This window comes from Camellia sinensis, chromosome 1 (genome assembly GCF_055761805.1).
Source record: "Camellia sinensis isolate YWXY chromosome 1, ASM5576180v1, whole genome shotgun sequence".
In the NCBI taxonomy this organism is placed as follows: domain Eukaryota; kingdom Viridiplantae; phylum Streptophyta; class Magnoliopsida; order Ericales; family Theaceae; genus Camellia; species Camellia sinensis.
This window is the reverse complement of record NC_138961.1, coordinates 83939351-83967123: the sequence shown is the minus strand read 5'-3', so window position 1 is coordinate 83967123 and position 27773 is coordinate 83939351. Positions and strand designations below refer to the sequence as shown.

General features: G+C 38.1%; 1 protein-coding gene across 8 annotated transcripts; it reads left to right on the top strand.

Annotated features, from left to right (window-relative positions):
• Positions 1-469: 469 nt before the first annotated feature.
• On the top strand, positions 470-26156 carry LOC114316009 (K(+) efflux antiporter 5-like). 8 transcript variants are annotated; one of them, XR_014336698.1, is made up of 21 exons: positions 470-1063; positions 1857-1900; positions 2429-2496; positions 2693-2777; positions 2888-2949; positions 3127-3202; positions 3382-3456; positions 15097-15168; positions 15297-15380; positions 15496-15564; positions 15668-15745; positions 15865-15953; positions 16616-16712; positions 17784-17837; positions 22090-22185; positions 23114-23302; positions 23397-23474; positions 24521-24565; positions 24654-24749; positions 25416-25556; positions 25796-26156. XR_014336698.1 is itself a non-coding variant. In XM_082880512.1 (20 exons), the coding sequence occupies exons 1-20, from the start codon at positions 805-807 to the stop codon at positions 25455-25457; spliced, it is 1737 nt and encodes a 578-aa protein (XP_082736638.1). In that variant the 5' UTR covers positions 470-804; the 3' UTR covers positions 25458-25775. The 8 variants fall into 8 exon arrangements, 6 of the variants coding, with proteins under 6 accessions (XP_082736638.1, XP_082736634.1, XP_082736645.1 ...); XR_014336699.1 differs by lacking the exon at positions 22090-22185; XM_082880512.1 differs by lacking the exon at positions 25796-26156 and having other exon boundaries at positions 23418-23474; positions 25416-25775.
• The last annotated feature ends 1617 nt before the right edge of the window (positions 26157-27773 follow it).

Here is a 27773-nt window from a genome sequence, read left to right as displayed (position 1 = left end):
TTCATGACTACATTGTAAAGAGATCAAACTCAAATCAAAGACAATTGATTTTTATTTTTCTTATCACTTATATTTTATGCATTTTATTTTATGTATTTTCTTTTCGAAGCATTTATTTTCAGCACTTCCTTTTTAAAGCATTTTATGCACTATCTTTTCAAAGCATAAGAATAGAGATAAGTAATTGTTAGTTTGATTGTTCACCCAATCACCTCAATTGTTTACTCAATTATCTTTCTCCGTCTCTCTCATTCTTCTGTTAATTTTTCTTTTTTCTATACTTGCCAATTTTAAAGTCCTTTTTATTGAGACAAAAGAACTATCAACACAGTCACTTAATAATTAACTTGAATTTAATCTATAAGAACTTTTAATCATTACTAACACGCTCACATTTATGACATTTTTATTCGTAGAAAAAATAAGCTAACACAAACATACGTAAATTAATTTATAAAAATTTAAAAAATTAAAACTTACATATATTTATAAAAAGTTACACAAATACATGTAATATTCACGCTGCACATCCAAATAGTTCCAATCAATTTGAAACCGTGACGAGCCTCCGCCCAATTGAATTTTTTGAGCGGAGAAAATCTGCTCCCTTGTTTATTACTCCAACCAGGAAAATTCAACGGAACAAATGTGAGTCTGAAACAGCATTAACGTCCTTCATTTCATGTCACCAGGGACGAGCCTAATTTAAGCAATTCTCTCTCACCGTGCACATATTTTCTTTTCTCTGAAACTCTCATTCCTTCTCTCTCTCTCTCTCTCTCTCTCTCTCTCTCTCTCTCTCCAATGGCGAAGAGGTTTTGCGCAAAAAGAGAGGCTTTTGGATATGAAATTGGCATGATGGTGGTGTTGTTGTTGGTGGTGTTGATGGCGTTTTGCAATGTAATAGCGGTTTCGGCGAGATCTGATCAGGACATTAGGGAAAGATTCTACGGCAATCTCTCTATCAATTCGTCGGCCCAAAACTCCGGCAACAGCAGTATCGCTCAAATGTTCGACCGTGTTCTTCAAAAAGAATTCTCCGAAAATGATCAGCCTCAAGGAGGTTTATTTCTTTTCTTCATTTTCATCCGCCTCTATTAAATGCTTCTCTTCCTGCAATTTTTATTTTTATATGTCAAAAGTTGTGTCTATGTATGTATAGCTATATATATATACATGTCAAAGTGCAACATTAGTGTTAGTTTTTCATGTGTAGCTTTGAGCCTCTGTTTGTAGGAACTTGTTGTATGTTGTAACAATCTCTCTTCGTCATATTCAATCACATTCATGCATGTATGTCAGTCAAGCTACTAGCCAATGTAAATTCTAATCGTTATTGAATAGAAGTCCAAAAACGACAACAACAATAACAAAAAAAGAAAGCACAAAATAGTTGACTTTTTTGGTTTATTTTTGGCTTTTTTTTTCCTATTATTATTTTATTTATTTATTTTTTTTAAGAACTTTTTGGATTCGTCTACACGCGACGGACTGAAGAATTAAAAAAATTTGGTAAACGATCACTTTGGAAACAAATGTGACTTTTTTTAGCTGTATGGCCACACACCCACTTAGTGAACCATGGTTTATGAGGTTGCATGAATATGTATGCTTTACCATTTGGTCCAGAAGTGGTTGTTGAAATGACAATTTACAGTTGTGATGGTGTGGTATCCTTTAGTTCACTTAAAAATTTGCACATAAATTTGATAATCTACAGACACCAATTCCAGTTATGATTATTTTTATTTACTGTCAGCAGGAATTCCATAGTTTTAACAGACTCCTGGAGCTTCTTGTTACTTTCTCTTGTGGTATTTGTTTCTTTTTTTCTGACATTCCTTTCATTTTTTTAGGTTCTGATGGAAGCAGCTTCAATAACAGTGTAGCTGATCAACAAGTAAGTTAGTAAGTGTGATTCAAGTCTATTTTACTTTAAATTTGAACGTGTTAGCATCACTAGCATTGTCAAACTTGGGAAATCATTCTTTTGATTTCCTAGTTCTAGCAAGCTAACATATTCAACTATGCTTGCATAAATTCCCAAAGACGCATCTCTAGAGAATGGCATCCTCAGTAAGTCCCAGGGGGAAAAAAGATCAGAAAATTTAGAAAGGGATCTTGTTTAATATCGGTTTATACAATGTGGACCAGACAGTCAATTTGCTGGTCACTGCAACTTTCATTTGTAATCAGGAAATTTTTGCTTCTTCACATGTCATTTGAATTTGTAATAATATCCACATTTAGTAATATATTGCATTCTTAATTTTGGTTTTGCATGTTCTACTTCCAACTTATTTACTTCTTTCAATTAAGTGGCTTGGCACTCTCTCTCTCCCTTTTCCTTTTTTCTGTCTTTCCTTTTGTTTTTTACTTGCTTTTTTTGGGGGGGCTAAAGATGAGTTCCTTGGATCATATTTCACAGGCTGTACTGGAGACTGTAGCTAAAGTTACCCATGAGAAGGGTAAAAAGAATGAAACTCAAGAGGCAAAGTAAGGAGTGCGTACAATTTAAGTTGGAATACATAAATTATTCCACAGTAGCAATACATTTAATTTACATCAGAATCAGCAGGGATCTTTTTCTTTTTTTTTTTTTTTTTTTTTTTTCCTCCCTGTTACAGAACTGATGCTTTCTGCCCCAATAGGATTGACTTTATTTATGTTTTTGTTTATTTGTTTTTCACAGTGGTACAAGATCATTCCAATTTCAAGATGTATTTTCCCTGGAAAATGAAGGTTCTGATGATATGACAACCTTGATAGACAAAAAGGTTTGCTTAGTAATAGTTTTCAACATGGAACTGTTAGTGCAGGTGCTTGAAAATAACTGTTTAGTGTTTACTTATGGTGCAAACTGACCCCACTTGCTTACTAATGACAGGATAATGTGTTTGTGATGTCAAACAAAAAATCCAAATATCCAATTCTTCAAGTAGATTTAAGGTTAACTTTCTATTTTTTGTTGCAACTGTTACACTTGAAATATTTTAGTCTCCAGGGAATCGTTTGTTGTGAAATCGGTCATGCAGCTCTTCAAATATATTGCTGAATTTGTTAATTTTTTTATAATATCTATTGTTGTTGACAGATGCTCTGTTTCATCATGTTGCATTTCTGTAGGCTAATTTCGGACTTGGTGGTTGTTATAGTGTCCGCTGCCATTGCTGGAATTATCTTTTCTTGTCTGGGACAACCGGTTTGTATCTGTAGATAGTGGCTACATTGTTTCTGCATTTTTGGTTCTGTTATTATTATTATTATTATTATTATTATTATTATTATTATTATTATTATTATTTTTGCATTCAGCCACATAGAGTGAACTATGCACGTGCAAATTATAGAACTTACTATTTATTTATGTACCTATGCTAGGTGATTGTTGGCTATCTTCTTGCGGGTTCACTTATTGGTCCAGGAGGGTTGAACTTCATCAGTGAAATGGTACAGGTACGGGGTTTGTGTATGGTTCAAGTTCAATGCTTTCTAAGAATTAAAATAATTATGTTTTACTTTCTTGTCCTAATTCCTGTTAATAAACTTTTTGCTTCTGCCCATAAATAGTATAATCTTACCTGGTGGCAGTGCAAGTACATTGGTTGTTGCAGGCCATTTTACAGTAATTTGTTTGAACTAAATCACTCCATACTAGTGAATTCATTGGCCCTTATTGCGCAACGCTAAACCATATATACTTTCATTCATCCTGTTGCCAGTTGCTGTGCTTCTGGTCTGGAAATAATATATGTTTTTGTTCTAGACTGTTTTCTATTGTCATGAAATAATGAGAAAGTTAAAGACTCATAACCAATTAAGGTTATGTTGGCATGACTACTTTCTAGAGTTCTCTTGTCATTCTATTTAATTTTTTATTATTTTTTAAGAAATTAGCTTTGATGTTATAGTCAATTAGGGAAATTGATTCAAATAAATGGGTCACTTTTGAATCTGGCATGCTTCTAATTTAGTTAAACACATTTTAGCATTGGGAAGATGGAAAAGGTAAGTTGGCCAACGATGAGTGTTGCAGGGTTTGTTCCCTCGCAGAAAAATACTCTGTGTTCCCTTAGATGTGCCAGTTAAGAATAGTTTGTTGGATTTAGTGTTTTTTGTTCATGATTTTTAAGTATTTAAGGGACTCAACAAATTATCCTGATTCGCAATTTACTTTCTTTCTTTATTCTTATTTTGCTTGGGGAATTATAATTACTAATAGTGAGAGAGTATGCAAAGGGGTTCTCTCTGGGTTGGGAAGACATTATGTGTATATTATTTAATAGAATGAACATTTTGTGCTCTTTAGAGCTCGTGGACATGAAGGCATTTCTGTGCAGTGTTGGTAATTTGAGAGAGAGAGAGAGAGAGAGAGAGAGAGAGAGAGAGAGATGTCAAATATGACAATTTCTCGCCCAAACAGTGGATCATTGCTATATATAATAGAATTGGGTAGGATGTGAGTAGGAAAGAGGGAGTTGATCAAATTTGGATGGATCACTGGTGTGGTGGGGATAACTGTGTTTTTTGGTGGGGATAACTGTGATTTTTATTTTTATTTTTTTTGGTGACGGACCAGATGCTCATGATACAAATGTCCCCCTTCAAAATTACAAATTTACTCGTCTTTTAGTGGCCTTCTAGGATTTGGAATTAACGGAGTAACTTCTATTCTTATGTATGATTTTCATATCAAATTTTGACAAAACAAAACATTTGTGTTAAAATCTCAGTGCTGTCTTTGTTAACTTATATTATGTAGGGGGGTTCAAGGTTAGTGGGGTGATTAGAGAGGCAAAACTATGCTAATGGTCCAATGATGGTGGGAGTGGCTTGAGAATGAACAACAACAACTATCTGAGAATTGGAGAGTGTGTAGCTGGGTGAGGGTGAAGCAAGTGGCTCAAGAAGAAGTATATGGCAGCACCAAATTGGGCAGCATCTCCCCCAAATCCCCAAAATTCTTCCTCTTGAACCTTGGGAAATCGGTCCTATTTATCGGCTTTTCCTTGGTGTCAAGAAGACACCAAGTGGCCAAATAGAGAGAAGACATGTGTCCTAGAGGATCACATAGAATATTCTGCCTTGAGCCACCAGGCTGAAGGTGCCACGTGTCCCTCTGCATGTACTGTGTACTATCTGTTTGCCTCTGTAACTACCTTTTTGAGCCTCAGCAAGTGCAGTTGCGGCGGGAGTGTTTGCCTCTGCACTTGCCTTCTCAACTTGAACCTCAGCAAGTGCACTCGCAGCGGTGAACCTTGCCGCTGCACTTGCCTCCTCAGTTCTACTTGGCCAGTACATGCATTCTCAGGACTCCATTAGTCTACTATCGACTACGTTCGTGCTCACCTCAGCGAAGCCTCCACCTTTAGCCACCTAATCACAAACTCCCTAGCTTCCCAGGGCAAAGGTCACAGCTAAGCCTGCTATCAACCATGCTGTGCCTTAGTACCAAGCCCAAGGGGGCCTCCTTAGTCCTGCCTGTGTGACCAAGGCAGGTCCATGACCTGGGTAATGGAAAGGGAGTCCCTTATGTTCGGGCTACCCTGCTTCTATCTTCGCGGGGTTGCTGCGGTAAACTGGTATTTTTGGGCCTGCTATCAGCTCCAACCAGTAAGTCTTGGGGCCTACTATCAGCGCCAAGTTAAATGAACTGTGGGGCCTGCTATCAGCCCTAGGCCAGCTAATGCCTCGGGGCCTGCTGTCAGTGCCAGGCATTAGCCTCAGAGGGAAGCCTCTCTCAAAGACTGCTATCACCTTGGCAAGATATTCCCTCTGCAACTTAGTCGCTGCGGTAGTCATTTCCTGCGGCAACTTCAAACGGCATGACTGAAGATATCAGAGATGGCGGCGCCGATAAAATGCCTCCGCAACTTGGGCGCTGCAAGTATTGCCTCAGCAACTTAGTTGCCTCGGTCTTCTCTTTCCCTTGGCAACTCCAGATGATCGTGACACCGACATTACTTGAAATGGTGGCGGCACCGAAGATACTTAGAATGGCGGCGCTGAGACAAAGTTCCTCAGCAACTCTGCCTCTGCATATGTTCCCTCGGCAACTTCAAATGGCGGCAGAACCGAAGTTAATAGGAATGGCGACGCTGAGACAAAGTGCCTCAGCAACTCTGCCGCTGCACATGTTCCCTCGGCAACCTCACCGCTGTAGGTGTTGCCTCTGCAACTTGGCTTGGGCATTTTTCCTCGCTGAGTCCATCTGGAGCCTTGGCGGGTCGGACCTGCCTCGGCCCACTTTTTGCCCCACTTCCCTTGGGCTTTGGCTCACGCTCCTTTCTTATCCCTGATCGCCTTCTCAGGGCAATCTTAGTGCTTGAGTCCATACTTAGTTTTGGGTTTAATTTCTGACCCTCTACATTTTGCCCCCTGCACGCGTGGGAGACACGCTCCCTATTTCCCGCACATGCATGACGTCAGCGGGCAGCCCAAGGGTTGCGTCGGTTGGGTCAGAAGTTGCGTTGGCTCTGAAAAGATACCCTTTTGACTGCCAGGTCATAATGGACCAAGGGCAGTGTGCTAGCGCCCTTTTCTGATTTATAAATAATGCCCTTGGGTCCATCGGTCCTCCACTTCTTCCCAACATACCTTTTTGTCTCCTTTGTCTTCTTTTCTCCTTTGTCCCCTCTTTCCAAAGCTTTTTAACTTTCTTTACTCCCTTTCATGGCCAGCACGAGGTTTCTTGCTGACGGGGTTGCCCCACCCCTTACTGAGTGGAGACGGGCCCCTTACTTCGGAGGGTTGGCCGACCCCTTCTAGAAGGCGGTTGATTCCTTTGTTTCTGACACCCCTTCTCTAGAGGAGCCTCTGCTTCCTTTTGGGGAGGCCACGTTGGAAGACGCGGACATGGTGAACCCGGTTTCCGTGCTGCGGTTCTGTGTGGAGCGTGGTGACTTTCCACATTCTTACATCTACTATCGTACTCATTCGGGCCCTCCAGCAGATTGGTCCCTTTGGGTCGATGACGTCAAGGCAGATGGCGGCTTCGAGCAGCGTCTGCGTGATGTTTGCCTTTTCAATGCCATTTTAATCTTGAGAGAGTTATCAGTGCGTAAGGTGCAAACCAACACTGATATGATTGTCTCCCGTTGGAGTCGTGACACCCACACTTTTGCCTTGGCATGGGGGGAGATAACCCCGACCCTGGAAGATGTTGTCGTCCTCTTGCGCCTCAGCACCTGTGGAGATCTCCCTTTTGACCCAGAGTCTTTGACTCCTGCAGAGCAAGGCACTGTCACTGCTCTTCAGACCACCTTTCGGGAGGAGCGGAAGTTTGGTTCCTGGTATGATCATAAAACCGGGGAACTGCTCCAGGAGAGGCCCAAAAGGGATAGACTACCTATCTTTCTTGGCTGAAGCATTTCTTTAAGGACTTGTAACCAGTCGTAAGGGACATCATTGAGGAGAGCCGTGACTCTGTAGTTGGTCCGGGCTACCGAGGTGACTTGTATTTGGCGGCGTTTATCAGCTATTTTGTCTCATTCTTTGTCCTACCCAGTAACCCTGTCGAAAGCATCAATCCCTTGGTATTTCCTTTAGCTGTAAAGCTTTGCAGCGGTAACCAAATTCCTCTGGCTCCCCTCTTTCTGGATAACTTATATTTTCGTCTTGACCTCATCTATTTGGACATGGAGCGATCCATGGGCCGCTATGACGTGTGGAGCTTTGTGCATATCCAGTTCCTGACTGTCTTTTTCTATGAGAGATTTCCTGCCATGGGCCCCACACCTAAGGAACACGAGCCCTTCTTTACTGATAAAGTCTTTGATGCAGAGGGCCACCCTGTCCTAGATGCAGAGGGTTGGCCTGTCACGAGGCAAGTGCGTCAGTCCCGCCCTCGCATTTCTCGATGGTCTGGCCTTGGCACCAACAGGCCTTTTTCAGACTATGTTGACCACATGAAGGAGTGCGTCTTCCGCCCTTTCACTCAGCCTCTCCCAGGCATTTTTGTTGTCCCTTTTTATTTTTCAGAGTCCCGCCACGTTGATTTTTCTCTTGACAGCATCTAGGCTAATTCTCTCCTTATTGCCGCTATGATTCGCCTTGGATTCCTACCCGTGTGGAATGAAGAAGGCATGTCCAGTGTCGTCTATCGACTGGACAGGGTCCTCATGCAATTCGGGTTGGATCAGGGCGTCCCATATGCTCCCCCGCCTCAGACTGATTTCCACCGGAGTTTTCAACGATTTACCCAAGACTACACTGCTCTACTTGTGGAGGGCCTAGGAGTCATGGAGCTTCCTTCACTCGGGAGAGGGGGTGCCTGTACTCTTGACAATAGGCTATTCTGGCATTGCAATCTTAGTTCCTTCTTTAATTTTTGCAATAGCGCCTTGGTCGTTCCGGCAATGGAACCTATCCCACAGCCCAACCTTTCCCTTCGTTTGCCTTCTGGTCGAGGGAAACAATCTAGCATATTCTGTCGCTTCAAGCTTCTGTCTTCGCACGTTATGGAGGAGCCTCACCCGTCTGGGGCGATGTCTGTTCAACCCTCGCAGATTGCTCCCCCTGAAGTGAGTACAACAGTACGCATGACCCGTTCCAGGCTAAGGGCAGCCCAAGCAGCAGCAACATCGGTGCCTGAGGCACATGCCTCGCCCAGCAGAAAGAGGCTCCGAAAGGTATCCATACTTAGACAGGTATTTTTCTGTTTTATCTCCTTATACTTATCATGTTTACTATAATAACCGCATGATGTTCTTCTTCTTTTAAGGGCCACAGAGCATACCGTCCTCCGGTCCAGGAGGTTTTTCTACTGCCATTGGCATTTCTTCAGACTCAGACGACGATGACAACCTCCCCATTGCTACTAGGGTGACAAAATTCAAGACTTGCAGGACAGTTCTTCCAGACGTTGAAGAGGAACCAATTGTGGGAGGCGATCTGATCGCTGAGGCCGAGGCAAAGCCAGTTGTGGAGGCCGCGAACAATGTGCAAGTTCCCCCTGCTGTGGAAGTTGCAGCGGGTGATATAGCCGCTGAGGGTTTAGAGCCTCTGCATCCTTCTAACTCTATGCACTCTGGCCGTTCCACTGTTGGCGGAGATGACTTCGTACCTGAGACCCCTAGAGAAGATCGCGGCATGAGAGAGCCACTGGAAGTTGTACCACCTACCCTTAGAGCTGCATCTGGCGGTTCCTCCCAATCTACTGAGTCCCCGCTAATTCAGCAAGCTCCGTTTCCAGACATTCAAGTGGCTGAAGAGAGTGCAAGTGTAGCGGCTACTTCTAATGTCCCTGCTGTGACCCCTTTGAACTTGGACAGACTTGCAGAGGTAGCTGTCACTTTAGCCGCCCACACTGTTGATGATTTTAGAGAGAAACCAGATTAGGGTTTGATTAGGATATCATCCCCTATTTATATTAATGAAGATTAAAGTTTGTAAAAATTACAAGGGAGTCCTGAGGCATAGAATAATTACAAACTAATAATTCAGATAGTAATATGATAATATAATATGCTAACACTCTCCTTCAAGCTGGTGCGAAGATATCTCTCATGCCTAGCTTGCCTAATATGTCATGAAATGGCTTATTCCCAACCCCCTTGGTGAGAATGTCAGCAAGTTGTTCACCAGACTGGACAAAAGGAGTACAAATGTTACCACTAGTGAGTTTGTCCTTAATGAAGTGGCGATCAATCTCAACATGTTTTGTCCTGTCATGTTGAACCGGATTGTGAGCAATGTTGATAGCGGCCTTATTATCACAGTATAACCACATGGAGTCCGTCTGATCAATACCTAGATCACTCAACAATAACTTGATCCATAAAAGCTCACACATCCCTTGTGCCATAGCTCTAAACTCAGTTTCTGCACTTGACCTGGCAACTACATTTTGTTTCTTACTCTTCCAAGTAACTAGGTTGCCTCCAACAAAGGTGCAATACCTTGAAGTCGATCTCCTATCAGTTATTGATCCAGTCCAGTCAGCATCTGTATAGGCTTCCACACGAAGATGATCATACTTTGAAAAATAAAGACCCTTACCAGGAGCAGACTTCAAGTACCTCAAGATTCTCATGACAACCTCGAAGTGAATCTGACGAGGAGCATGCATAAACTGACTAACCACACTGACAGCAACAGCAATATCAGGACGGGAGTGAGATAAGTAAATGAGCTTACCCACTAATCGTTGATAGCTCCCCCTATCAACAGCTTCTCCTCCTTCATCATCCCCCAATTTCTGATTTGGTTCTAGTGGAGTGTCACATGCCTTGCAACCAAGCATCCCAGTTTCCTTCAACAGGTCAAGCACATATTTTCTCTGTGAGATAAATATCCCATCCTTGGAGCGAGCAACTTCAATTCCCAGAAAATACTTCAAGCTTTCCAAGTCTTTGATTTCAAACTCACTAGCTAAATATTTCTTCAACAGAGGTATTTTCCCACTATCATTGCCCATAAAAACTATGTCATCTGCATAAACAATAAGTGTTGTAGTCTTACCACGTGAGGAATGTTTCACAAACAAGGTGTGATTTGCCTGACTCTGTTTGAACCCATATTTAAGCATAGCCTGAGTGAATCTCTCAAACCAAGCCCTTGGAGACTGTTTGAAACCATATAATGACTTCCGAAGCTTGCATACTTTGCTTTCTGTCTAATGATCCTCAAAACCAAGAGGAATGTCCATATATACCTCTTCTTCGAGGTCACCATAGAGAAAGGCATTCTTGACATTAAACTGATAATGCGGCCAATCTAGATTAGCTGCTAGAGAGAGAAGTACTCTGACTGAATTCATCTTAACCACGGGTGCGAAGGTCTCCTGATAATCAATGCCATATGTCTGAGTAAACCTTTTTGCCCCAAGTCTTTCCTTGTAATGCTCAATAGACCCATCTGCTTTGTGTTTCACAGTAGACACCCATTTACATCCCACAGGTCGTTTGCCCGTAGGTAACTCAGTCAATTCCCAAGTGTCATTCTTCCTAAGTGTTTTCATTTCCTCAATCATGGCTAGTTTCCACTCAGAGGTAGCAAGAGCATCCTAAAAATGGTTAGGAATGCTAACAGAGGAAATATTTGACACAAACGCTGTATATGAGGATGACAAATGAGAGTAGGACACAAAATGTGAGATAGGATGTTGAGTACAAGATCTCACATCCTTCCTCTTGGCAATAGGAACATCAAGATCAATGGACTCAAGAGATTCAAAGTTACCTAGACTCTCACCAGAAGCAAGAGATGGTAGTGGAGGAGCAGAAGTGGTCCCTTGTATCCAGTTAACTTTCTGTCTGTCTATGTCCCGGACATAAACATGCCTTTCCTTATTCTTGGTGATATTGGGTTCTATATAAACTTGTCATGCCCTATCCTTAGTGACATTGGGTTCTATAGTCCCAGTAGAAGAGGTTGGTGCAAGAACAACTGGTTCCACCATAGGAAGCACAGGACTCACTTCACACCAAGGCTCCCCCGGAAATGAGGACGGTGACACCGAAGAGGACAAGAAATAGGACTGGGACTCAAAGAAAGTAACATCCATGGACACAAACCACTTACGAGAAGAAGGGTGGTAACACTTATACCCCTTTTGAGTAGGAGAGTAACCAAGGAAAACACACTTGAGGGAGCGAGGGTTCAACTTACCACGAGTTGGAGAGTGATTATGAACAAAACAGACACAACCAAATATTTTGGGAGGAATAGAAAACAAGAACTGGGAACCTAGGAGGACGTGAAGAGGAGCTTGTTTTTGCAAGACCTGGGTAAGAAGACGATTAATAAGATGTGCAGCGGTGAGAACAACGTCGCCCCAATAGGGCCGAGGCACACTCATAGAAAAACACATGCACTGAGCCATATCAAGAAGATGCCGATTCTTGCGTTCCGCCACCCGATTTTGTTGAGGGGTATTGGTGCAAGAGGTCTGATGGATAATGCCATGAGTAGAAAAATATTGTCCTAACCCAAAGTCTATGTATTCCCCGCCATTATCAGAACGAAATAGTTTGACAGTGGCCCCAAACTGAGTACAAATCATTTTATGAAAATTGCAAAACACAGAGAAAACCTCACTCTTATCTTTCATGAGATACACCGAAGTAGTACGAGAAAAATCATCAATAAATGTAACAAACCATCGATGACCTTTCACAGACATAACACGAGAGGGACCTCAAACATCAAAATTTATTAATGAAAAAGGAACTAAACTTTTATTAAAACTGGGCCCAAAAGAAGCTCTGTGTTATTTTCCAAGTTGACAAGACTCACAAAGAAAGTCAGACACATGATGATTAGCGAAACCAGATGGAAATAAATGCTTAAGTAAATAAAAAGAAGGATGCCCAAGACGCCGATGCCACAATCATAAATCAGCGGGGGTAGTAGAAGACGTGGTGGAAGAATAAACAAGCTTGTCCGGTTAATCCAGGAAGTAGAGACCATTTTCTGCACTACCACTGCCAATCGTCCTCCTTGTGACAAGGTCCTGAAAAAGACAATGATCAGGAAAAAACGTCACACTATAATTCAAATTCCGGGTAAGACGACTCAAGGATAACAGGTTAACAGAAAAATTGGGGACATGGAGAACAGAAGATAGAGGTATGGTAGGAGTGACTTGGAACCTTTCCCAGAAATGGAAGAAACAGTACTATCTGCAATCCTAACTTTGTCCTGACTTGAAGAGGGCCTATAAGCAGAGAAAAGATCAGAGGAGCCAGACATATGATCTGAGGCACCGGAATCAATAATCCAAGGCAAATACTTATAACACAGGAAAACACACAGAGAAGAGGCTAAGTTACCTGAGTGGGCAAAGGACGAGGAAGTTGTACTGAGAGCAGTAGAAGACCGGCAGTCCAGCAATTGGCGCAGAGCATCCTTAAGCTCAGCATCAGAAGCTTGGCCAACGGAAACAGAATTAGAATCAAGTGTATCAACAGCACTAGACTGATGAGTCCGGGAATAGGAGCCACGTCCTCTAGACTGGCCCAATCGACGTCCTCTAGAACCAGACCGATCACCTCGACCCCCAGATGGAGTTTCAAAAGTTTACCTTTAGAAGTAAGGAAGAACTTTTTGTTATCAAACTCTATTCCAATCACCCTCAAAGTTATGGAATATGGCTTGAATTCTCAGCAAGAAGCTTCAAGCTCAAGCTTCAATGGTGTTTATATGGTGTACGTGTGAAGAGAGAGTTGGAAAAGTGAGAAGCGTTTAGGTTCAAGGTGTTTTTATGTCTAAGGCTCTTAGAATTAATCTTCAACCCTTAAGAATGAAGTGGGGAGGTGATATTATAGACTCTAAGGGAAATATCTACGAAATTCATCTAAAAATTGCGTAGCTAGCAATCCCACGTGCATGGAAGCCAATTTACCCGAAAATGCTCTATTTTCCGGACAACTTATCCGGCCGGCACACTATTAATCTGGCTGACCATTTTCCATCCGGCCATAGGTTTTTTGTATGGCCAGAGAGAAAAATTGTTCGGCCAGATCAATATTGTACAGCCAGATCAGTTTTGAAGGGAAAACAAGGTTTTTCCAAAGAATTCTCCCCCCTTCCACTCATCTCCACTTGGTCCTTTGCTCAGTTTATTGAAAAAGCACAACACTTGGAGTTTGAAATGCGAGTTTCAGAACATTGTAGAAATGTTTGGAACTGCACAACCAAAACATTTTGAAAAAGGATTTTGAATGTCTAAAGTAACTTGGCCAAAACAAGTGTAAGGTTGGTATTAAAGCTTGAATCCGGCCTTCCTGCTGAAGAATTTGAAAGATAGCACATCACGACTTTCATCATCGGGTGTTCGGAATAGGATGCCCAAGTTTTAAAGTCAGTCAAAATGGGGGTGTCTACAACCATTAGTTTTCAAACCTTCACACACACACACACACACACACACATAGAAGTCAGCCAACTCATTGTTTATGATGACAGATGAAGAAAAAACTAAGAAGAAGAAAGAGAAGCTGAAGTACTTGGTTACTTGAAACTTTGTTTCGGAGTTCAACCAAAAAAAGCGGACTTAGTTTTCAATAGGAAAATTCTTCTGGCAACCAAGAGAAATGGAGGATAATTTTTTTTTTTTTTTTTTCTCTCTCAGGTATACCTCGGCCATTCTTTTCTGTCTCCCATATATGGTTAGCTTTTTGTCATATTTCCATTATCTCTTTCCATTACCCCATCATAGTTGATCTCCATGTGTCCAATTTGGACAAATTTTGGTTGGTCATTGTAATTCAAATTTCTACTAGTTCAATGTCTATCATGGATTTTTTTCTTTTTTTGGAGGGAAAAGAGTTAAATTTAGCTTCTACTTCATTTCTCTCTTTCCTTTCTTCGTCTTTTTCCCTCCATAAATCCAAGATCCAAACCCAAACTTTATGTTTAGACAAGATCAGTTGGGCTCCAACATCAAACCCCATTCAACATCATTTTTATTTATATATATATATATATATAAATAAATAAATAAGCGAAATACAAAGATGTCGAAGAAAAGCTAAATGAAGTCCAAAAAACATAAAACTCATTATTTATCAACACTTTTCATAATTTATGCATGTCATGATTATACATAAAAAAATATTTATCTCATGCCCCCGCTCTATCATGGCCTGCATTTAAGAAAAAATCCATTGTATCGGCAACTCAGCATGTCTATTTCGTGTTGTATCTGTGTTGCATATCCTCTTCCATGCTTCTTAGAACCTAAGAATTGATCAATTTTTGGTTATCTCTGATCTTCAAATCCTAATTTTAATACTTCTGTTCTTCTATGATTTTTATTATCTGGCACCTAAGTTTGCAATATCTTTTTGATACTCTAGCATTATTGCTTTATTCTTATTTTGTCTATCTCTCTTTGAATGACTTGCTATCCATTTGTTCTTCATATGTTTTTAACTACTACCTTGTGGCTGTGTTTGGATCATAGATTTGGGTAGGGATTTGGAAAGGAAATGAGAAAAAGTGAATGAAATATAAGCTAAATTTTTTCTCCATTCCCTTTCCCTTTCCAAATCCCTATCTAAATACATAATCCAAACACAACACAAGGCGATGTTATTCCAGGAAATTATGTGGGTAATTTGGAGGTCTTATTTTGGTTTTCTATTGTTACAGGTTGAGACTGTTGCTCAGTTCGGTGTTGTCTTCCTTCTTTTTGCTTTAGGCCTGGAGTTTTCTTTGTCAAAGGTTTACTGTCATCTTCTTGTGACATCATCATTAACCAATTAGCTTACAGTACCTTTTTTAGAAAGTTCGATTGTTCAATATATTTCTCTTCCTTTGGCGGAGCTGTCCTAACTCATCACATCATGCAGTTAAAAGTTGTTGGTCCTGTTGCTGTCCTTGGAGGGTTACTTCAAATAGCTATATTGATGTTGTTATGTGGCATAATTGCTATGGTATAGTTCTGAGATTCAGTTATTATGTCAGACACCAATGCATTTGTATTTTGCTAGAAATATGAAGTTCTGATTTAAAGGGATGCAAAGCTTGACAATCTGCCAATTGCTGCAGCTCTGTCGAGCAAAGTTATCAGAGGGTGTATTTGTTGGTTGTTTTCTTTCAATGTCGTCAACAGCAGTGGTACATTTGTTGTCCGCTTCTGTTACTATACGCATCTTTCCTTTTTTTCATCCTTTCCACAATCTAATCGTGGGTCATGTTTTTGCACATTTCCTTTCGACAGGTGGTCAAGTATTTAGTAGAGCGGAACAGTAATAATGCTCTTCATGGTCAGGTTACAATTGGAATACTTATTTTTCAGGTATTTCATGACCTATTGGTTTTCTGACAGTAAATGTATAATACTGAATGACAAATTAATGGCAGCATGCTTGAGTTTGTGGTACATGTCCATTGCTTCTTTGATATGGGTTATTTCAGGATTGTGCTGTTGGTATACTCTTTGCTTTGCTCCCAGTTATGGGGGGTAATAGTGGCATTTTGCAAGGAATGATCTCAATGGGGAAGCTGTAGGGTCATTCACATACTTCAATTATTCCTTTTCATTTTCTCTTGTCATATGTTGTAGGTGCTTTCTGTACTCTATGAAGCATGGGTACTTAGACAAACATGCCGTATATGTACGGGATACCGATGATTCGTATGGTATTTCGGCATGCATACCTATACCCAAATTTTTTCTTCTTAATTTTTGCCATATCGCAGACGTACCTAATATATATCCAAGCCGTACCTCATTCGAAATAGTGTTTTCTTCTAATACAGAGGTAAAATTAGTTTCATTAGGCAATTTTTTTACTATCATGCTTAGCATAATTTTAAAATTAAGCTATGGTTTGTAAGTTATTTAATATATTGACATTTAATTTTTATTTGTACCTTTGCTTTGGGCATTAAATGTGAATTGTAGGTCCGATCGTAACAAACTAAATCATTTAACTAATTTTTGTGTTGCTCCAAATTAAAAATATATATATATTTTTACATAAAACCATACCTGTGCCCGACGTTTTTACATTTTACCGTACCGACATACCTGTATCATACCCGTATCCGTACCTGTACACGTGCTTCATAGTTAAGTAGAGAACCGCTTTACTTTCTCATATGCTGTAGGTGCTTTCTATACTCAATTGCTTATTTTTGATTTGATATTGTTATTTGACTTCAGGTTGCTGGTTTTGTCCATATATCTATTGGTTGCATCTATATTGACTTGGTCATTCATTCCTCGCTTTCTAAAGCTGATGATACAGTTATCATCTCAAGTGAGTGATTGTTGTGTATTTTCTTCTGAACTGAACTGCCACTTGCCTATAAAAAAAATGGTTCTGGACTATCAAATTAGATTCTATGAATAGTAGCCTGTCTTAGGCTGGTGCTTGGATTAAAAACAGAATGCAGTCCACTGAACATCCAATATTGAATCACTTTTTGACTGGTGATTTCCTCTAAATGAAGATATTCTGAACATATATAAATTGTATATATTAATATGTAGGATAAATTACACTGGCCTCTCCTGAGGTTTAGAAAAATATTGTAAGCTCCACAAGTTTGGCATTATTACATTGGGCTGCCTTAAGGTTTTAATTCACCTTACATGAACCAAAAATAAATAAATAAATAAATTCACATTACACCATGTCCCCTTTTTATTACTTATTGGTTAGTAATATGGATGGAAAAATGATGTTGTTATCGCTTTTACATTGAAATATATATATTTTACATTGTTTATCTTTGCGTCTTCACACCATCTATATTAGTTTTGTTCCCTTTAGCTTTACTAAAAGGGGTTAGTGCAATTATGCCAAAACTGTAGGGCTTACTGTATTTTCTCCAAACAGTGTAATTTACCCTTAAATGTATGTATCTAACACCAATAAATCCAGTTATGAGTGCTTGACAGGGGTCTTCTTTTAATGCGTACGTGTAGTTTAATTATTGAGCTTTTCACTCTATATATTCCTACTAGATCAAAGACATAAATATTCTTGCAAACTCAAACACTTATGTCTCTAATGTAAGACAAAGAAGGTAAAGCGATGTCAGCATTCGACGCGATCAAAGTTGGTGTTTGAATGTTGACTCAGCCATATTATAAAGTCATCTATTTATAACTTGGAGTGGTGTTGTTGGGTAAAGCTAGGTTGGACTGGATTTAGTTTACTTGCCTTATTTGCTTGGTTTCTGTCTGGATTTTATGTACTATCTATGAACTGGGTGCATATTGCATCATTTCCTATTGACAATTTTGCTTTGTGTGGCTTTTCTTGGCTAGTTTTAGGATTGGTTTTTGTTTACTTGCTAATTTCATATTCATTTGTGATTGTCAGACAAATGAACTTTACCAGCTAGCATCGGTGGCTTTCTGCTTATTGTCTGCTTGGGTATGCAGTATAATTGTTACCCATTTTGGTTGCAATATTTGTTTTGTCAGTTGTGACTACTTGAACCATTCTTTACCCATTTTGATTGCAATATTTGTTTTATCAGTTGTGACTATTTAAACCGTTCTTTCATTGTCATTGTTTTATTCTGTAAGCTTTGACTTTGTAATATGACTTATCTAGCTTGAACTTAATTGGTGTGGTATAAAATATGGTTGAGGGACATTAATCTTATAACCAATCATTATTGTGTAATTATACCCAATCACTTCAGTCTTTATCGTCACATCAGTCTGATTACCCAATTTGTGCATCTAACACCAACTGATGTATTTTTGCTTGGTTTCTGCCTGGATCTTTTGTAATATAACTCATCCATATTCTTAAACTCTTTTCTTAAGTTTGATCATGTGACTTATGTTCTCAATGGTTGGTTCTTAGTTTTGGTTGTATCTATCTACATTCATGTATTAGTTTGTTACTGCCATGCATTACATGTTATATAATATGTAATATAATATTATATATTCATATAAATAATATACCTTAACTAGAAAAAGACATAAGGTTTCAAAATTAACCTGGCATACCATTGTTCGACATTAGAAGAGAGGTGGAAGGGGGGACGTCTTATTTGTTTAGCAACTAACTATGTAAATGTATGGGTGGGAGAGTATTTGAGAAAATAATATAATAAAATAAGAGTACTTGAGTATTTTAAATATAGTTAAAGCACACCGATCGCAGGGGTACCTTATTCCATACCATACCCATATCCAATCATTGTAGTGCTTTATACCCTGAAACCCACCCATACCTCTAGTAAATCAATCATATATTTGTGGTGTGAAGAGCCACTCGAAAACTCAACACCAAAGTAGTTGATGACTTTGAATATAGAATAGAAGAACCATGTAAATTATGCAAATCCACGAGAGAGAGACAATCACGAGATACCAAAATTTACATGGTTCAACCTAAGCCTACGTCTACGGGCAAAGAGAAGGATCCACTATTGAGAAAGGATAGATTGCTCCAAAGGGCTACAATGAGGACAAAGCAATCTCTCACAACCCTCATCACCCAAATACAAGTTCTCTCACCAAACCCAAAATCCTTTCTCTACCTCCAACAGTCAAGTTCTCAAAAGGAGACACCAATGGATCTAATTAAACATAATCATAGACCCCAAGCAAAAGAGAAAGACATACAAGAACAAAACCTAAACTCTCTAACTCACCAAGAATGCAAGATAAAATCTCACCAAATCAAGACTTTGAGGAAGGCTCCAAGAATCTGTGGAAGACCATCAAACAATACCTCTAAGAGGCCGCTAAGGATGTCGAAGCTCCATCAAGATCTGTAGTAGACTGCCAAGCAAGGATTCACGAACAAAATCTACTCTAGGCTAATGAACACGGATCTTCCAAGACCAATGAACACGGATACATGAAGAATCACCAAGCAAGGAGAAAACCTCTTACAATACCTCCAAAGAGGCCAATGGCTTGTCTCCAAAGAGAGACCCCAAGGAACTATGAAGTTCTACTAATTACCCGAAGGCCTTCCAACAAAACGCCCGGGGGCTCCTAAGGAACTGAAAAATCCAACTAAATGACTGGGAGTCTCCATCTATATATAGCCAAAGAATCCTTCCTAAAGCTAATTCAAAACATAATAGGTTTCCTTCCAATCCAATCTAAAAAATCAATTAGGAACACTAAATCCAAAACTTTAGGAAGATCAAACCAAGTCAAATAGGTTTCTCACAAATCCAAACCAATATGGGAGTTAAAAACAAGTCCAAGTTTGATTAAATAATTCCTCCCACAAATTTTATTCCAAATAGGAAATATAACACCAAACTAAATCAAATTGCGAATGGACATTGAGTCAATAATCTAACAAATCTCCACCTTGGCAACATGTGCAGCTGCAACGAGCCAAACAACCAACAATATTTGCCTGATTAGGATAGGTGGAACAAAAACCAAATGAACCAGGTTAAATTTCATTCCTTGATGTCGTTGGCAGTCATTATTGTAATAAATTTTATTTAACTCGAAGAACTTTGATTGGTAAATGTTCTAAATTAGAGATCATAAAGGAGATGGTTAACATGAGTTCACTCCCTTCAAATTTCTATGGCCCATGGAGTCATGGACATTCTATCCTTTGGCATGTAGTCATGATAAAGGAGATGGTAAACATGGGTTCAATTTCTTGGCCCGTGGAGTCATCGACATTCTATACTTTAGCATGATGTAGTCACCTGCATCTCTTTTTGATCCTATTATTAGTTTTTTTAAATGTACCACAAGTTAAAATATGATTTACTTTGGGTGACCTTAGGAGTTTTTCCTCCCAACGGCCCATCTTCCCTACATGGGCAATCTAGGGGCTTGGAAGAGACAATGCCCACCCTATTTCATCTCACTTTTTCATCTTTGTCATAGTTGGCTTCTTCTCTCTCTCTCTCTCTCTCTCTCTCTCTCTCTCTCTCTCTTGATTTAAATGCTTGGAAGATCACTTTTGTTGCTTACCCCTTGGATTTCTACTAATTCACATCAATGTTGGTGTCATGGTGTGAGTAGGTTAGGCCAAGACAACATGCACTTGTCTTCGGTACTAATTACTACAATTAATTTATAATTGCTTTGTTAGGCTCAATTTGGTTAGGAAGGATGAAAATGGCAGAAAGTGAAAGAAGTGAAAAAAAATAATATTTTTTTGAGTTTGTTTAGCATGAAAATGGTGGAAGTTACAAGAAAGTTAATTTTCTTGTACAACTCATAATATATGGTAACTAAGCTTATAGTTTCTTGCAAAACACGCAGAAAAATACAAGACAGTTAAAATATGTTATAAAGGTAATTAGCTATAATTAGAATTCCTATTTTCTTGTAAAATTTTCATCCTTAATCAAATTTATACAAGAAAATATATTTTACTTTTCTTTTCTTTTAGTTCACTCTATACCATTTTCACTTTCCATCATTTATTTCTTTCTAGTCAACGGAGCCTTAGGCTTCACCTTCTTAGGAGTTCACAATCTTGAAAACGATAGCTGCAAATTCTCTGGGATACATCTGATATTCATTGGGGACATCTTTGTCTTCTTTGTTCATCTTGGATGATGAGTAAATTCTCTTGATGCTCTATATTTTGAGAATGCTTTTAGCAGTTGGAAACCGCTTTACCATTACTAAAACTAAAAACTGAAAAAAGGTTGCCTTTCAAAGTTTTGGTAGGGAAATAAAGATGAGGACTAAAGTGCTTCTGCACTGTTACTGAGAAAGGATGTATTTTATTTGGATTATGGTTGGAAGACCATGATTGTTGTATTTTGATGTTGGAGAGGGGTGTTGTAAAGTATTTATTTATGGCAAAAATTAGGAAGTGATGGACAAGCGAAAATATTTTGCTTCCTTTTTCCTTTCTTCAATGAAAATGGACTTCTTTTTTTTTGTTTATCCTCTCTTTTTGTGCTCGCAGGGTTGTTATATCAACTTGTCCCTGACTGATTTGTGTCTAATTAATCCATAATCACCCACAACCCATGTTCACTTGGTGGGCCGGGAAATGGGAAGGAGTGAATACGTCAAAGTCCTTGAGCAAGAAACTTATTAGGTCACTAAGGACGAAGGGAAGAACAAGGACTGAACTCTATTGACTTAGGGTGGGTGGAAGAAGGCCAGATTCAATTATTTAATCACCTGTATCGCCTACATATTTTTAATTAGCTACTTTCTCAAGGACCCTAGCACGAGGCCAAAGTTAAATAGGACCCCCTTCCCAAAAATAAATGTTTCTCTAGCCAAGAATGTGTAGAGTTTTGCAGTTGGCAAACATACATAGAGTAGGTGTTTAATTAGTGTTTGGATATGTGCTTTCTTTGTTGATCACTACACCCAAAATGTACATGCACAAAACGGTATAATTTCTGAAGTGAGATACGACTAATAGACATTGTTTTCTGTCAAACTACTTGAACTGAATATGATATGCAGCAGCGTGTAGGACATTTGGATATGCATGATCATATAGATAGGTTTTTAAATTAACAATTTAATTCCCTTGAACATGTAGATTAGTTAATTCTTGGGCCACTGAAATAAATTGATGGTCTAACGTATAAATGGGCATAAATATTTATTTTCTTGAATATGTTAAAAATTAATTAAGAATTAGCTACGTGACTGTTTAAAGATTTCTCGTCATGATTTTTCACTTCTACCCTGTGAAACTGCAGTGCAGTGACAAGCTTGGCCTTAGTCTCGAGTTGGGTTCATTTGTAGCTGGAGTTATGATATCAACCACTGATTTTGCGCAGCATACTTTAGACCAGGTGAACTTCTTGGCAAATGTTTGCGGCAGTTGTCCTTCATGTTAAGATATCTAGCATGATAAATGCAAATAAAGTTTGTATGTCTTTTGGATGTTCAAATTTATATCTTGTGGAGTGATTTTTTAAACATGGAAATGGACGTACTTCACTAAAATATCAACAGTTTTGCACGTCTTACTTTTAGAGTTAGTATTACCCTCGAAAAAGGTGTTAGATTGCTGCTTTTTTCCATGAACTTGAAGGAAGAGAGAACTGACGTTGGAAGAAAAAGATATGAATTGAATCCAAATGAACTCCAAAAGATTGTGCACGAGTTAATTTTTACTTGTTGAAGTATACTTTATTTTCTTGTATTTGGTTGAGTGCTTGTCTCGTTGTCTGTCCAGGCATAGACTTCTTATTGGTGATTTAGATTTATATAATCTATATTTTTGATTAAATGAATTAGCTTCATAAGATCTCTTTTGATCAATACTATTTTGGTATCCTTGTTAAGTCATCAATTTTCCCGAAAGCTTAAGTTGTTTGGAACTAAATCCAACAATATATATAAAGCTCTCCAATATCCTCCCTCACATGCAATTCCAAAAAAGAATGCAAACAGGGACCAAATACAAATAGAAAGACTTGAACTCAAGACGTCCCCAACCGAACCTCTGATACCATGCTAAGTCACCAATTTCCCTAAAAGCTTAAGTTGTTAGGAAATGGACCCAACAACATATATCAAGCTTTCCAATAATCTTTAGCTCTCAACCTTGACTTTTTCTTTAAATGAGATTAGCATAATTAAATATGTTCACTTTGCAGGGAAAAAATGAATAATTAAAAGTAAGGGTTGTGGTTGTGGATTTATTTTGTAGCCATGTAGTTATGAATGGTCACACTTTATATGCATTTGTCAGAAATATGCTGCTTTATGTTGCAGGTGGAACCAATTCGTAACTTGTTTACTGCTCTCTTCCTTTCAAGTATTGGAATGCTCATACATGTACAGTTCCTGTGGATCCATGTGGATATATTGCTGGCATCAGTTATTCTGGTGGTGGTAGTTAAGACCACTGTTGTTGCTATGGTTACTAAGGCCTTTGGTTATAGCACTAGGACATCATTTATGGTAAGTAAGATTTTTCTTGACCGACCATATTTACTTTATGTTAGACAGTTTTACTATGCAATTTGTTAACTTGTAATTTCTTACTTATGTCAAGATTGGAGTATTGCTTGCTCAGATTGGAGAATTTGCTTTTGTTCTTTTAAGTCGTGCCTCAAATCTTCGTCTTATTGAGGTGATCTCTGTCTCTGTCTCTCTCTCTATCTCTCTCTCTCTCTCTCTTATTTGCGTGAGTGCGCACACACACACACACACACACGGACACACACTCTATTAAGACACTCAATGTTGTTGTATGTAATGTTCAATCCTCCATTTTCTTATTTATCTCAAGAAGCAATTTGTTGTTTGACATAACTGTAATGTAGCTAGCAACAGGACCTTGATTTCATGCACAAATTTAAGACCCACTTGGGTGTAATTTTTTATGGACAACATGGCAGAGAACAACTTTAATAAATATTCCTAATGATTATGATTCATGTGGATCTTGTTCTTCCGATTTTTGGCATAAAATTGATGCTTTGTACACCAACCCAATCGGCCCCAAAGTTTTTCAACACCTGCAATCTGAATTGTTGGCTGTTGTTCAATATTGAAAAGAAAATTTGTATTCAGTCAAGTTTGTGTTTGTAAGTTATATGTGATAAAAGCGGGAAGCTTTACAGATTAATGTTGGTGGCCAACTTCAACCATACATGCATCCCCTGTCCCCCACAAAACAAAAACAAAAACAAAAAAAGAAAAATTGTACTATCAAATAAAATAGAGGAACAGAGTGGCCCTGTGGTTCAGGCTCTTGTGCTTCTGTTCATGTGCTTTGGTTCAATCCCCAGCATCCCTTCCCCTTAGAGTAGACTATAGTAAGCTTCCCAATGTCAATAAAATAAAAAGAAAAGGAAGAAAAAAATATAATCATGTTCAGGCAACATTTACAATTAGTGGTTTTTATTTTTTTTAGTTTAATAAATATTTCTTTTAGGTGGTTGTTCTCTGTTTGAATGCGAAGTTTCAAATGATTTCGTGAGCGCAAGTAGTTTTTTTTATATTTTTTGTTCATTTTTATTTTGTTTGTGTTTGTGTCTTACAAAACTATGCTCTTTTTTTGTCTTTTTAAATGCATTCTATTTGTTAATTTTAAAGCATTTTTAAAAAATATAATAGTCATCATCAAAATTTTGTTCTTTTTGTTTACAATATAAGATTTGGTTAATTGTTTAGGGGAAGATGTACCTCCTTCTTCTTGGAACAACAGCTCTGAGTCTGGTAAGTTTTTTATGTGTTGGTACTGCATCTTGAGCTTTCATTAATGATTTTGTTCATGCAATGTTTATCCAAGTGAATTATGTTACAGGTAACAACTCCTGTCCTATTCAAGTTGATACCTGCTATGATGCACTTGGGGGCTCTCATGCACTGGTTTCCCGCAGAGAGCAGCACACAGAATGAGGTCTCTCTCTCTCTCTCTCTCTGGGACACTCATTGGCAATAACACTTGACTGATGTGTCTATGAAATATCTTCCCATCTCAACATCATAATTACTAAAATAGAATACTTTTATATGAGGGATGTGAGGAGCAATGGTTTAATAACCAAACCGATGTGAAGAGCAATGTTTTAATAACCAGATCGACCAGTTCAATTGGTAGAGAACCGGGGTATTTTGAAATAACTAGTGAAAACCAAGTTTGAACTGGCGAAGCTGGTTCAGGAAAGAAGCCAAACTTTCTTAAAAATCAAGTGCTGGTTGTGAGGCTCAAACATGCAACCTACGACATAATGCTGTGCTACTGCATTACCTTGTTAATAATTGGTAACTATATAATATTTAATTATCTTTTTTACGGGCAATGAATATAAAAATAATTTAAATAAATGTATTTATATAAATATGTATGTATTTTTAAAATATAAATATACGAAGGTGCTACTACTTCAAATGTTAATACTTATATTATAATTTTTTTATTGACTCTGCAGTTAAACCAATGACCCTTAACTCAGTCCTATTTCCAGTTTCCTCAATGGTTCGGATTTTAAAACATTGGTTAGGAGTGCAAAATGACAGTTTTCTTTTCTTTGTTTCATTTTCTCTTCTTTTCTTTCTCTTGCAGGAGAAAGTTTCCCTGATTGAAGTGAACAGATTGTTATTATGACCTTTGAGGTGTTTGTAGGATTGTATCAAAGGCTTCAATTTGATATCATAATTGGAAAATTACAAGGTTTTGTCTCATGATCAATTTCATCTCGAAAAGGTACAGATCACACTTCAGTATTATTTACAGTTCCACTGGAACTCAGCCCAGAGTTCACATACACCTATAGTTTATAGCATATTATATTTTTAAAATACTGTATATATGAACTTTTTAACCCCTTTCTCTCACATGTCAATAGCTTGTGCATTTTGTAACATGAAATCCACACAAATGCTACAAAATTCTTCCATTTATTTATTATTTTTTTTTATTCTATTTCTTTTTAATGAATGTAGACTACAAGTATCCAAAGAAATCAATACAAGACATATTTTGATCTCTATCCAGAAGTTGGCTTTAATATCCAAATGGGAAAACCAAAGTTTGGAGCTCCTGTAAGGACTGAAGCTATGGTATGTCCCCAAATGAAAGAAAAATAAATAAATAAAAACTCATATTGGGAAGGCCTAGTTATGAAGATTATGTCTCATATGTCTATGTTGTTTCTTTTTCTTTTTCTTTTTCATTTTTCTGGACGCAGAAAAAGAGAAATCCCTATTGCTAAAGCAATTTGTGTACTGTTCTGATAGGTTGTTTTAATAAGTTGTATTTTCCCTTGCAATTTTCAGTTTCTTAATTGAAAGAGTATTTATTAAAGCCATGTTTGCGTGGGAGGATTAGATTAGATGAGATTAGTATTTCTAGAACCGTTAGTTATATGATGATTGTTAAAATTTATCAATAAACCTATCACCACTACCACCTCACCTACTCCACTAAACCTAACCCACTACACCACTACCACCTCACCTACTCCACTAAACCTAACCCACTACACCTACACCACCTCACCTACTCCACTAAACCTAACCCACTATACCTACACCTACACCTACATCTATATAAGGAACCATTTGTAATAGACAGCATACATCAATTTCATAAATCAATAATACAATCATTTCTCTTTATACATTAAATTTCTACAATGATTGTGTGGGGGAAAATTACCATACAGTGGAGATAGTCGATGAAAAATATGAACACACTAATACTGTGTTTTTAATTGAGAGATTTGATGAATGATTTAAAAAGAAAAATGAAGAAGATAAGTAAAATACAAATAAAATATACATAAATTTTATTTATTTTCGTAAACGTTTTCTTTTTAAATCTCTTCTTAAATTATTCAGTTAAACCCAACATAATGGATTAACTTACATGCACAAAATGGAAGAAATCTCTGGTTAGGGAGGTCAGTTTGGATGCTTAAATTAGTAAAATGTTTAAACTCAATCTAGAAAAGTGAGAATGACCAGTTGGTGATGTGACAAGGAAATCGCTTTCGAAGATCGAGATTTGATTTGTTTTTATTGAAAAACGAATAAAGCCAAGAATGGCCTATGGTGCGTGTTCTTTGAAGTGACATTGTGTATTTTTGTTAAGTGATTTTGGGAGCTTCTCCCCTTCTATTCCATTCTAGGTAGGATCCCGTCTGACCTGTTGTAGAGCTCAACCGTCTGATTATCAACTCTATTTGGCCTCCGTTTGGGAAGTGGGTTGGCTTTTTGGCTTTTTGGTTTTTTGGCTATTTTAGCCTGGGCTATTTTAGCCTGGTTTGGGAAGGGCTTTTTGACTTTTTGATTTTTTTGACTTTTTTTGTGAGAGAGGATTGTAATGATTATGGGTTAGATTTGATGTTTTGTTTTTTGTGGCTAAAATAACCTATTTTATTTTTTGTGGCTATTTTAACCCCAAACCAAGTTCCCAAACAAAGGCTTGGAGACACTGCCACATGTCTTGCTCAACCACCGTGCTAGTAGCTCGGTTGTGCAGAGCATGGTAGCTTAGAATTTATCCCCTTCCAAATTCCTTAATTAAATAGAGTGTTAAAATTATATCATATTCAATGTTTGAATTGACTTAAGTTATGCATAATTTTCGAAAATAAAATAAAGTACATAGAAAAAGAGATGAAGAAAAAAGAGACATGACACAGGAAATTAAACGAAGAGAGAGAGAGAGGATAGAAAGAGAGGGGGAGAGAACAAGTGAACATTGGTCGGGTTGAATTTACAGTACTTAATAAGAAATTTTTTTATTTGTTCAAGTCGAGCACAATCCAAACAACTGATCAATATAATTACTCCAAACCCAACTTTAAACAAAAATCCACTTATATATATATATATATATATATATACTAGCATATCACTCGTTTTATGTACGGATTGTGTTTATAATTATCTATATATGTGAATTGTAATTTTTAAA